The sequence below is a fragment of the Grampus griseus genome (assembly GCF_964374135.1).
Source record: "Grampus griseus genome assembly, chromosome: 9".
Classification (NCBI taxonomy): domain Eukaryota; kingdom Metazoa; phylum Chordata; class Mammalia; order Artiodactyla; family Delphinidae; genus Grampus; species Grampus griseus.
Window position 1 is genome coordinate 31,752,074 of NC_139003.1, and position 13,426 is coordinate 31,765,499.

Genomic DNA, 13,426 nt, shown 5'->3' on the forward strand with positions numbered 1-13,426 from the left:
CCCTCAGCCCTCATCCACCTGATCTGGAAACTGGGGAAGGCAAATGGGTATTCACCAGCATCAGATCCAGGTACTTCTGTGAGCAGTGGGTGCTAAGGCCTGACCGTTCCGGTGTTCATTCTTGTCCCAGAGGTGCGGGGCACCCAAGAAGCATTTCAGATCTAAAAATCATTGAGTTTTGTGGGTAAAGGCTTTCGTTTAGTACCTGGCTGTGGCCACTTGATAACTGGTAGTTACAGGCATACCTCAGGGATATCGCGGGTTCAGTTCCAGACCACCGCAATAAACAGAATGCCCCAGTAAAGCGAGTCACATGTATTGGTTTCTCAGTGCATGTAAACGTTATTTATAATGTATTGCAGTCTATTAAGTGTACAATAGCATTGTCTAAAAAACTATGTACATACCTGAATTTAAAAACTTTTTTTGCTAAAAAATGCTAACTATCATCTGAGCCTTCGGCAAGTCATAATTTTTTTGCAATAGTAACATCAGAGATCACTGATCACAGATCACCGTAACAAATATAATAATAACGAAAACGTTTGAAATATTGTGAGAATTACCAAAATGTTAAACACAGGCACAACGTGAGAAAATGCTGTTGGAAAAATGGTGCTGATAGACTTGTTCCATGCAGGGTCAAGAGCTTTCAGTTTGTAAATAACACAAGCTCTGCAGTGGACAATAAAGCAAAGCACAATAAAAGGAAGCATGCCTGCACACCACTGTTATTATGTATGTATATAAGTAACTTTATTGATAACCTCAACTGGATTAAAGGGACCAAGGGCAACAGAGAAGCAGTGAGTTACAGGTAGGGTATGCACGTGTGTTGGAGGTGTGCTGAGAATAGGTATTTGAGAATTGATCTGTGGAAGGAAGAGATGGAAACAAGTACTGAGGACTAATGCCTCCCCAGAGTGGACACTTACGAATTGGGACCCTTTTTTGAGCAAGAGTGAGCAGGGGGCCCAGACTGTGAAAAGGTTTGCTTTATTCTGAACCCCTGAAGTTAACTGTTTTTACTAGAATCCAAAAATTTGTTGGAAAGTGGGGCAAGGACCAGATCGTAAAGGACCTGTTATCTCATCCAAAGTGCTTGGGCTTTGTGAAACAAGCACTGGAAGAACCATGAAAGGTTATGATCTGCTTTGTCCTTGAAAACTTCACCCTGGACATGTTTGGTTGTATTTTCACCAGGTTTCTTTCAATCCCTTGTAAGAACAGCTTTGGAGAAGGCTGTAGCTTGAAGGTCTCCTCTTGACCATCCACAAAAATTGTACGAGGGAGTTAACCCTTTGTGTGACCCTTTCCATAGTCTGTCTGTGTCTCTGACAGTCTAAGCTCTGGAGTCCTTTGGGGTCTCACAGGAGATCGTTCATTGACTCTTATAAGAAGAATTACTTTTAAGCTTCTCTTGATATTTCATTTTATTTTTTTTTGAACTAGGAAATGTGCCGTGGTCAGCAGGTCAGAGCTTCACCCAGTCCCCGTGGGACTTTATGAGAACGAATAAAGCAGAGCAGGTCACTGCGCTTTTGTCAGGTAAGGGTGTTCCAGACTGAGGTGATGTTGGGAGACTTTGCATCGTGAGTGTTTCACAGCACAGGCTCTGAATCTGCATGGTTTTGTCCTGTGTCCTCAGGCCACACATGTGTGACTCCCACTACTAAGTAATTAGATGTTTTTTGAAATGTTTAAGAAGAGGAAAATCAAAAGCCATGTTTCTGATACCTGTGGTGACGTCTGTCCTGATCATTGATGGCTGAGATTCTGATTGCATTTCTCTTTAGGAACAAATTGATGTGCTTATAAGAGAGTGACAGATACCATGTTAAGAGCAGTGTCTTTTATTGCTGTCAAGTCCATGTGATTATTAGGGTACAGGCTAATTTCAGTGAGCATCTACTCTGTGCTAGGCTCTGTTGTTTACAGCACAATGCAAGTATAAATTCCTGTAATCCTTACAGCAGCCCAATTAAGATACGTATTTATGTTTATCCTCATTTCATGTACAAGGAAATTGAGGCCCAGAGAGATTGATTTTCTTGTCTGAGTACATAAAGCTAGTACGTAGTATAGAAATTCTCAGTTTCTCAGCCCTTAACTCTAAAAGGCTACTGATCTCATCATGCATTTCCCAGACTTGGGAATGGAGCTTTTAAAAATTCAGTTTGAACGAATAAAGTTCTATTTTATTGCTTGAATGATACTTAAGTTTAAAAAAAGTGTGAGACCATTCCAGAAAATTCCTTCAGGCTGAAACACCATATTGAGAGAGTGGCTGAACACGGAAGGGGTTCGGGGGCAGGGGACAGAGTTTGGGAATGCACCCGTACATTAACACTGTCAAGGCTAGAACTTTCTGAGGATTGGGATTATCTCTGATGACATTTGCTTATAAACAGTAAAATATTGAATCCAGCAATCAGAGCAAATACAAGCTATAGTTTTGGAGCCCGGATCTGAATGCCCTGGTAGTGATTGACAGGAGATGGGTGGGCTCCCCGGGGGAAGGTAGGGGCAGCTGGGGAGCTCTTGGGAGGCCAGCAGCAGGGGCTGTCAGTCAATACAAAGTGTTACAGTATTTTCACGATGGTAAAGGCACACTGGTGCCTCTTGGCTAAATGTCAGCTCTGCCTACATAAGTCAATAAACATGTTGTATCTTTTATGATAGGCTCTTTTATGTTTTGATCATTTATACAGTTCACAAGAAGAGCCCATTTTTCCTTCCGTTTGCTTCTTTCTCACAGGGCCGCAGGAAGGCTGCCTCAGTAGCGTGACCTATGCCTCTATGATCCCTCTGCAGATGCTACAGAACTACCTCAGGCTGGTAGGTGGACCTGCCAAGTAGGGTCTTACACTGCCAGCCCTGACACGCACTCTGTGCTCTGACCTCATGACTTTCCTGAACAGCCCCCTCCCTGGACAACTGCTGGTACCTTCCTTCTCGATTTCTGTCACAGTCATCCAGGTGTCCATTGCCAGGACCCAGACAGTACCTGTGACCTGCCAAGTGCTTTAATTTGGGCAGGAGGAGGGTGTCTTCCCCTAACAAGGACTTGACATCAAGTAATTGATCATCAATATGGAAGAGAATGACTATAGATTTCAAGATGCCTGGCTGTGAACTTTTATAATTTAAAATTGAGTAAATATGCTAGCATTAGTTAGTGTATTAATTTGGCCACTTCAGCAGAAACAATTATAGCATAAACAATATAGAAGTTTATTTTTCTCAAACACAGCAAGTCCCAGCAGATGAGGAACCCAGGGAGGAGGAAGGCTCAGGGTGAGCCCTGCGGGTCTTACCACCTTCCCTCTCCAGGGCTGCTACCCCTGGGCGTCATGTGTGTGGTTTTGGTCAGACAGTCACCACTCCTGCTCTCAGGTTCCAGCCTGAGGGAGGAGAGCCAGGAGGGCAAGTTCCTTCCTTTCAGAGGAGCCATACACACCTTTACTGCCCACATCCCGTTGACCAGAATTTAGACACTTGTCCACACCTGGGAGTGTGGTCTTGCTGGGCAGCCATGCACCAAGCTAAAAGACGTAGTTCTGTTATTAAAAGGAAGGAGGAGAATATGATTATCAGGAGAGAGTAGTAAATTCTAGATACAAAATGGGTAAATTCAACGCTTTGCATTTGTCCAGTACTTATTACATGGCAGGCAATATGAGGTAGAAAACACCATCCATTTTATAGATGAGGAACTTGAAGCAGAGAGGTAAGATAACGTGCTCAAGGCCACAGAGCCAGTGAGAGATAAAGCCAGGATTGTGCAAGTCCCTGACACATGTGTGTCTCTGTGTGTGAGACACATCTAAAACTAATATTGAAGGTATAAAACATTAAGTAAACAATCATTTTGCCTTAATTTGGAAAGCTTTTTAAAAAATGAATGGGTTTGACCTTTTACAAACGTTGTTTCTATTAACTGTGAATTGATGTCTTTGTTCCTGATATAAAGAAGTTTTCAAAATTATTCGGTTGATCTCGGGAGGCTCACCGTTGGGACTGACCTTTGTAAAAGCAGCCACAGCAGCATAAAACATTCAGAGGCTTTGCAGTTTAGGAAAGATGGTGTCTTCTAAATCGGATACATTCACTCTTTTTTTTGCTTTTGCAATTTGCTTCCTTCTTGAAGCATCACAGTAAGCCTGAGCGTTACATAGAAATGGGAAGGAGAGCTGTCTTATTCCTTTGCTTCAGTGAAGGTTGAAGTTGTGTGACCGACTGGTTTTCAGGAATGTGAGCCTAGGCTTTCAGTAGAATCAGCTGGTAGAATCAGGGCTTTTCACTTACCTGTTTAGATGATAAAATGACTAGAAAGGTGATGCAGCTGATTACAACCGCACCTTAGCCTTGACTGAGTAGGTCTGCCAAATGAAATGTCTGCTAGTCACGCTGTATACGGCACATTCCAAGTACATTTGTGTGTGTGCGCCTCGTAAGGCAGAAAACAGTTTAGCTCCCGATGACCAGCAAACCAGAGGCTAAATTAACTCAGCTGTGAGTTCTATTGTCAATGTAATGAGCATACACAAAGGGCTTTTTAAAATCCAACAATTAACCCTTGCATGCAGATAATGAAAATTTGTCACTCATTAGCAATCACTTTAAAGTGATTCAGGCAATAATAACACAGAATTGTTGTGACTGTTTCTTCTTCCATACAAGATTATAAACCCCTTATGGAGATCAACCGTGTGAGATGCATTTTTGTATTCGGTTTAGTTATTTAATTCCGTTGTTTGACACCTGTTTGTCGAGAGCCTCCTAAACGCAAGCAGTGTTTTAGAAACTTAGAGGACATAGCTGTGTATAAGATGCATTCCCTGACCTCATGGAGCTTACATTCTATTGGAGGGAGACAGATAAAAAACAAATGAATAAATACATCTGTAATGTGATACCCAGTACTAATTATAAGTATAAAGAGAAATAAAGCAGATAAGGAGGTAAAGAGCTAATGGAAGGGGTGGCAGAAAGCTTTTGAATGGAGTTGTTAGGAAAAACCTTCCTATAATGATACGTAAACAGAAAGCTAGATGAAGTGAAGGTTGTAGCCTTGGGGGGGGGTGTTTGAAGCAGAGGGAACAGCTGGTACAAAAGTGTCTAGACTGGCAAGGAGGTCTGAGAGGTGACCAGAAGCCAGATCATGCAGGACCAAGGTGGGAATTTTGAATTTTATTCCAGTTATGATAGGAAGCCACTGGGTAGGACTTGAGCTAGAGTGACATATCCACCCGGTGCCACAGTAACTATAGTCATACTGATGTGTCTTTGAATTGTTGAAAATCTGTATGATAGATATGCAGACCTAGTAATACCCGACTTTTATTGAGTATTTATTGCAGACATACCTCATTTTATTGCACTTCACTTTATCACACTTCACAGGCACTGCATTTTTATTTTTTCAACAAATTGAAAGTTTGTTGGCAATTCTGTGTAGAGCAAATCTGTTGGTGCCATTTTTTCCACCAGCATTTGCTCACTTCGTGTCTCTGTGTCATATTTTGGTAATTCTCCCAATATTTCAAACTTTTTCATTATTATTATATTAGTTGTCATCGATCTGTGGTCAGTGACCATTGATATTACTACTACCACTCACTGAAGGCTCAGATGATGGTTAGCATTTTTTAGCAATAAACTATTTTTTAATTAAGGTATGTACATTGTTTTTTAAACAATGCTATAGCACACTTAATAGACCACAGTGTAGTATAAACATAAACATAACCTTTAAATGCACTGGAAACCAAAATAGTCATGTGACTCACTTTATAGCGATACTCACTTTATTGCAGTGGTCTGGAACCAGACCTGCAGTGTCTCCGAGATATGCCTGTATATGCCAAGCTCTCTTCTAAGTATATAGATTGTCTCATTTAAACATGCTATGAGGTAGCTGCTTATACCAGTTACTCCCATTTTACAGGTGAGTAAACCAAGACTCAGAGTAATTTGCCCAAGGTCCTCAGCAAGAAAGTGGTAAAGTCTAAGGAATCGAACCTAGGCTGTCTTCTATTCTCATGCGTGTCACCAGAGTTTATGCTAGTTATTAACCTATTGGTTAAGGCGTAGTTGTAGTAAGCAGTTTTTACTAGGTGTGTAAATGTGCTAAATAAAATGCATGTATTAAAGCCCTTATGCAGGAAACCAAACGCAGTGAAACCTTTAAATCAGGCTTTTTGGTTTTGTTTAAATGATGTTAATTTTAAATACTTTCATTGAATAGTTACATAATACAAGTGAATTTTAAGTCTCCATCCTTGAGGTAATAGGAGACATTTAACTTAATTGAGTTTGAATCACTAATAACATTATAATAGTTGAACTTTTTATTAACTCAAACTTTTCTCTTAGCCAGTTCGCAACTTTTATTAGCTTATTAATAACCCTGTAATTTAATAATTCAATGAATGTGAATAATCATTATATTTAGAAAAATACATGAGATCACCCTGATCTGAGCTCTATTTTTTTTTTACATCTTTATTGGAATATATTTGCTTTACAATGGTGTGTTACTTTATGCTATATAACAAACTGAATCAGCTATACATATACATATATCCCCATATCTCGTCCCTCTTGCATCTTCCTCTCACCCTCCCTATCGCACCCATTAGGTTGTCACAGAGCACCGAGCTCATCTCCCTGTGCTATGTGGCTGCTTCCCACTAGCTATCTATTTTTACATTTGGTAGAGTATATATGTCCATGCCACTCTCTCACTTCGTCCCAGCTAACCCTTCCCCTTCCCCGTGTCCTCAAGTCCACTCTTATGTCTGTGTCTTTCTTTATTCCTGTCCTGCCCCTAAGTTCTTCAGAACCATTTTCTTTCTTTTTTTTTTTTTAGATTCCATATATATGTGTTAGCATATCGCATTTGTTTTTCTCTTTGTGACTTGCTTCATTCTGTATGACAGTCTCTAGGTCCATCCACCTCACTACAAATAACTCCATTTCCTCTTTTTTTTTTTTTTTTGCGGTATGCGGGCCTCCCACCGCCGTGGCCCGCCCCCACGCAGCTGTGGAGCACAGGCTCCTGACGCGCAGGCCCAGATCCCCCCGGACCAGGGCACGAACCTGCGTCCCCCGCATCGGCAGGCGGACTCCCAACCACTGCGCCACCAGGGAAGCCCCGTTTTTTTTTTAACATCTTAGTTGGAGTATAATTGCTTTACAATGGTGTGTTAATTTCTGCTTTACTTCATTCTGTATGACAGACTTTAGGTCCATCCACCTCACTATAAATAACTCAATTTCGTTTCTTTTTATGGCTGAGTAATATTCCGTTGTATACATGTGCCACATCTTTATCTTTTCATATCTCAATGGACACTTAGGTTGCTTCCATGTCCTGGCTCTTGTAAATAGAGCTGCAGTGAAAATTGTGGTACATGACTCTTTTTGAATTATGGTTTTCTCAGGGTATATGCCCAGTAGTGGGATTGCTGGATCATGTGGTAGTTTTATTTTTAATTTTTTAAGGAACCTCCATGCTATTCTCCATAGTGGCTATATCATTTCACATTCCTACCAACAGTGCAAGAGGGTTCCTTTTTCTCCACACTCTCTCCAGCATTTATTGTTTATAGATTTTTTGATGATGGCCATTCTGACTGGTGTGAGGTGATACCTCATTGTAGCTTTGATTTGCATTTCGCTAATGATTAGTGATGTTGAACATTGTTTCATGTGTTTGTTGACAATCTGTATATCTTCTTTGGAGAAATGTCTGTTTAGGTCTTCTGCCCATTTTTGGATTGGGTTGTTTGCTTTTTTGATATTGAGCTGCATAAGCTGCTTGTAAATTTTGGAGATTAATCCTTTGTCAGTTGCTTCATTTGCAAATATTTTCTCCCAGTCTGAGGGCTGTCTTTTCGTCTTCTTTATGTTTTTCTTTGCTGTGCAAAAGCTTTTAAGTTTCATTAGGTCCCATTTGTTTGTTCTCGTTTTTATTTCCAGTTCTCTAGGAAGTGGGTCAAAAAGGATCTTCCTGTGATTTATGTCACAGAGTGTTCTGCCTATGTTTTCCTCTAAGAGATTTATAGTCTCTGGCCTTACATTTAGGTTTCTAATCCATTTTGAGTTTATTTTTGTGTGTGGTGTTAGGGAGTGTTCTAATTTCATTCTCTTACTTGTAGCTGTCCAGTTTTCCCAGCACCACTTATTGAAAAGCCTGTTGTTCTCCATGGTATATTCTTGCCGCCTTTAGCAAAGATAAGGTGACCATATGTGCATGGGTTGACCTTTGGGCTTTCTATTCTATTCCATTGATCTATGTTTCTGTTTTTGTGCCAGTACCATAGTGTCTTGATTACTGTAGCTTTGTAGTATAGTCTGAAGTCTGGGAGCCTGATTCCTCCAGCTCCGTTTTTCTTTCTCAAGGTTGCTTTAGCAATTCGGGGTCTTTTGTGTTTCCATACAAATTGTGAAATTTTTTGTTCTAGTTCTGTGAAAAATGCCATTGGTAGTTTGATAGGAATTGCATTGAATCTGTGGATTGCTTTGGGTAGTATAATCAGTTTCACAATGTTGATTCTTCCAATCCAAGAACATGGTGTATCTCTCCATCTGTTGGTATCATCTTTAATTTCTTCCATCAGTGTCTTATAATTTTCTGCACACAGATCTTTTGTCTCCCTAGGTAGGTTTATTGCTAGGTATTTTTTTCTTTCTGTTGCAGTGGTAAATGGGAGTGTTTCCTTGATTTCACTTTCAGATATTTCATCATTAGTGTATAGGAATGCAAGAGATTTCTGTGCATTAATTTTGTATCCTGCAACTTTACCAAATTCATTGATTAGCTCTAGTAGTTTTCTGGTGGCATCTTTAGGATTCTTTATGTATAGTATCATGTTATCTGCAAACAATGACAGTTTTACTTCTTCTTTTCCAATTTGGATTCCTTTTATTTCTTTTTCTTCTCTGACTGCCGTGGCTAGGACTTCCAAAACTATGTTGAATAATAGTGTTGAGAGTGGCCATCCTTGTCTCGTTCCTGATTTTAGAGGAAATGCTTTCAGTTATTCACCATTGAGAAGGATGTTTGCTGTGGGTTTGTCATATATGGCCTTTATTATGTTGAGGTAAGTTCCCTCTATGCCTACTTTCTGGAGGGTTTTTATCATAAATGGGTGTTGAATTATGTCAAAAGCTTTCTCTGCATCTATTGAGATGATGATATGATTTTTCTGTTTCAGTTTGTTAATATGGTGTATCACATTGTTTGATATGCATATATTGAGAATCCTTGCATCTCTGGGATAAACCCCACTTGATCATGGTGTATGATCCTTTGGTGTGATGTTGGATTCTGTTTGCTAGTATTGTGTTGAGGATTTTTGCATCTGTGTTCTTTAGTGATATTGGCCTGTAGTTTTCTTTTTTTTGTGGCATCTTTGTCTGGTTTTGGTATCAGGGTTATTATGGCCTCATAGAATGAGTTTGGGAGTATTCCTCCCTTTGCTGTATTTTGGACAAGTTTGAGAAGGATAGGTGTTAGCTCTTCTCTAAATGTTTGATAGAATTCGCCCGTGAAGCCATTGGTCCTGGGCTTCTGTTTGTTGGAAGATTTTTAATCACAGTTTCAATTTCAGTGCTTGTGATTGGTCTCTTCATGTTTTCTCTTTCTTCCTGGTTCAGTCTTGGAAGGTTATACCTTTCTAAGAATTTGTCCATTTCTTCCAGGTTGTCCATTTTATTGGCATAGAGTTGCTTGTAGTAATCCCTCATGATTCTTTGTATTTCTGCAGTGTCAGTTGTTACTTCTCCTTTTTCATTTCTAATTCTGCTGATTTGAGTCTTCTGCATTTATTTCTTGATGAGTCTGGCTAGTGGTTTATCAATGTTGTTTATCTTCTCAAAGAACCTGCTTTTAGTTTTATTGATCTGTGTTATCATTTCCTTCATTTCTTTTTCATTTATTTCTGATCTAATCTTTGTGATTTCCTTCCTTCTGCTAACTTTGGGGTGTTTTTGTTCTTCTTTCTCTAATTGCTTTAGGTGTAACTTTAGATTGTTTATTTGAGGTGTTTCTTGTTTCTTAAGGTAGGATTGTATTGCTATAAACTTCCCTCCTAGAACTGCTTTTGCTGCATCCCATAGGTTTTGGGTCGTCATGTTTTCATTGTCATTTGTGTCTAGGTATTTTTTGATTTCCTCTGATTTCTTCAGTGATCTCTTGGTTATTTAGTAGTGTATTGTTTAGCCTCCATGTGTTTGTATTTGTAAACAAACAAATCTGTAAAAAAATACAGATTTTTTCCTGTAATTAATATCTAGTCTCATAGTGTTGTGGTCAGAAAAGATACTTGATACCATTTCAGTTTCTTGAATTTACCGAGGTTTTATTTGTGACCCAAGGTATGATCTGTCCTGGACAGTGTTCCATGAGCACTTGAGAGGAAAGTGTATTTTGTTGTTTTTGGATGGAATGTCCTATAAATATCAATTAAATCCATCTTGTTTAATGTATCATTTAAAGCTTGTGTTTCCTTATTTATTTTCATTTTGGATGATCTGTCCATTGGTGAAAGTGGGGTGTTAAAGTCCCCTACTATGACTGTGTTACTGTCGACTTCTCCCTTTTATGGCTGTCAGCATTTGCCGTATGTATTGAGGTGCTCCTATGTTGGGTGCGTAACTATATACAATATTATATATTCTCCTTGGTTTGATCCCTTGATCATTATGTAGTGTCCTTCTTTGTCTCTCGTAATAGTCTTTGTGTTAAAGTCTATTTTGTCTGATATGAGAATTGCTTCTCTAGGTTTCTTCTGATTTCCATTTGCCTGGAATATCTTTTCCTATCCCCTCACTTTCAGTCTGTCTGTGTCCCTAGGTCTGAAGTGGGTCTCTTGTAGACAGCATATATACAGGTCTTGTTTTTGTATCCATTCAACCAGTGTATGTCTTTTGGTTGGAGCATTTAATCCATTTACATTTAATGTAATGATCGATATATATGTTCCTATTACCATTTTTTAAATTGTTTTGGGTTTGTTACTGTAGGTCTTTTCCTTCTCTTGTGTTTCCCGCCTAAAGAAGTTCCTTTAGCATTTGTAGTAAAGCTGGTTTGGTGGTGCTGAATTCTCTTAGCTTTTGATTGTCTTTAAAAGTTTTAATTTCTCCATCGAATCTGAATGAGATCCTTGCTGGGTAGAGTAATCTTGGTTGTAGGTTTTTCCCTTTTATCACTTTAAATATTTCCTGCCCCTTCCTTGTGGCTTGCAGAGATCTGCTGTTAAGCTTATGGGGATTCCCTTGTATGTTATTTGTTGCTTTTCCCTTGCTGCTTTTTTTTTTGTGTGTGTGTGGTACACGGGCCTCTCACTGTTGTGGCCTCTCCCATTGTGGAGCACGGACTCCAGACACACAGGCTCAGCGGCCATGGCTCACGGGCCCAGCTGCTCCACCGCATGTGGCATCTTCCCGGACCGGGGCACAAACCTGTGTCCCCTGCATCGGCAGGCGGACTCTCAACCACTGCGCCACCAGGGAAGCCCTCCCTTGCTGCTTTTAATAGTTTTTCTTTGTATTTAATTTTTGATAGTTTGATTAACATGTGTGTTGGTGTATTTCTCCTTGGATTTATCCTGTATGTCACTCTCTGTGCTTCCTGGACTTGATTGACTCTTTCCTTTCACATATTAGGGAAGTTTTCAACTATAATCTCGTCAAATATTTTCTCAGTCCCTTTCTTTTTCTCTTCTTCTTCTGGGACCCCTATAATTCGAATGTTGGTGCATTTAATGTTGTCCCAGAGGTCTCTGAGGCTGTCCTCAATTCTTTTCCTTTTTTCTTTATTCTGCTCTGCAGTAGTTATTTCCACTATTTTATCTTCCAGGTCACTTATCCTTTCTTCTTCCTCAGTTATTCTGCTATTGATTTCTTCTAGAGAATTTTTAGTTTCATTTATTGTGTTGTTCATCATTGTTTGCTCTTTAGTTCTTCTAGGTCCTTGTTAAATGTTTCTTGTATTTTCTGCATTCTGTATCCAAGATTTTTTATCATCTTTACTGTCATTACTCTGAATTCTTTTTCAGGTAGAATCCCTATTTCCTCTTCATTTGTTTGGTCTGGTGGGTTTTTACCTTGCTCCTTCATCTGCTGCATATTTCTGAGTCTTCTCATTTTGCTTATCTTACTGTGTTTGGGGCTCCTTTTCACAGGCTGCAGGTTCGTAGTTCCCATTGTTTTTGGTGTCTGCCCCCAGTGGCTAAAGTTGGTTCAGTGGGTTGTGTAGGTTTCCTGGTGGAGGGGACTGGTGCCTGTGTTCTGATGAATGAGGCTGGATCTTGTCTTTCTGGTGGGCAGAACCACGTCTGGTGGTGTGTTTTGGGGTGTCTGTGATCTTATTATGTTTTTAGGCAGCCTCTCTGCTAATGTGTGGGGTTGTGTTCTTGTCTTGCTAGTTGTTTGGCGTAGGGTGTCCAGCACTGTAGGTTGCTGGTCGTTCAGTGGAGCTGGGTCCTAGCGTTTTGATGGAGATCTCTGGGAGAGCTTTCACCGTTTGATATTACGTGTATCTGGGAGGTCTCTGGTTGACCAATGTCCTGAACTTGGCTTTCCCAACTCTGAGGCTCAGGCCTGACACCCATCTGGATCACCAAGACCCTGTCAGCCACATGACCAGGTACGTGGGCAGTTTCTTGCCTTTTGGGAGGTCTGAGGTCTTCTGCCAGCATTCAGTAGGTGTTCTGTAGTAGTTGTTCTATGTGTAGATGTATTTCTGATGTATTTGTGGGGAAGAAGGTGATCTCCATATCTTACTCCTCTTTCATCTGGAAGGTCCCTTGAGCCCTATTTTTTTTTTTTTTTTTTTTTTTTTTGTGGTACGCGGGCCTCTCACTGTTGTGGCCTCTCCCGTTGCAGAGCACAGGCTCTGAACGCACAGGCTCAGCGGCCATGGCTCACGGGCCTAGCCACTCACGGCATGTGGGATCTTCCAGGACTGGGCCACAAACCCGTGTCCCCTGCATCGGCAGGCGGACTCTCAACCACTGCGCCACCAGGGAAGCCCAAGCCCTAGTTTTAAATGTACAGCACAGAATCCCCAGGGACACAGTTCTTAAGAATTATATTGGCTGTCCACTCAAGTATGTGCCATGCTCATTACCAAGAATCATCACTAGGAGCTTCTACTTAGTCTTCATACATTCCCCAGGAAGTTTGCTATGTTCCCATAGAAGTAATGTTGTAAATGATGGTTACGTATCTAAGACGGCCCACGAAAGCTCATCAACCCCTTTAGCAGGTGACCAAGTTTAGCCTGAGCTTATTCAGAGTATGGAGGGGCAATGCTGGGTAAGGTCGTAGTGGAAGAAGGAAGCCAGTTCCCTGGTATGAGGAAGAGGTGATTCCAACACCAGTGGATCCTTGGCTTCCCTGGCTACAGTGCAAG

The 13,426-nt window shown here is 40.5% G+C and overlaps 1 protein-coding gene across 1 annotated transcript in view; it reads left to right on the top strand.

Moving 5' to 3' along the window:
• The window catches only part of CTTNBP2 (cortactin binding protein 2), a gene marked incomplete at both ends in the record, with an annotated part of 154,124 nt that overhangs the window by 108,210 nt on the left and 32,488 nt on the right, over positions 1-13,426 (top strand). Inside the window, 2 exon segments of the mRNA XM_082662319.1 lie at positions 1,453-1,548; positions 2,759-2,838. Coding sequence (XP_082518445.1) covers positions 1,453-1,548; positions 2,759-2,838 — 176 coding nt within the window.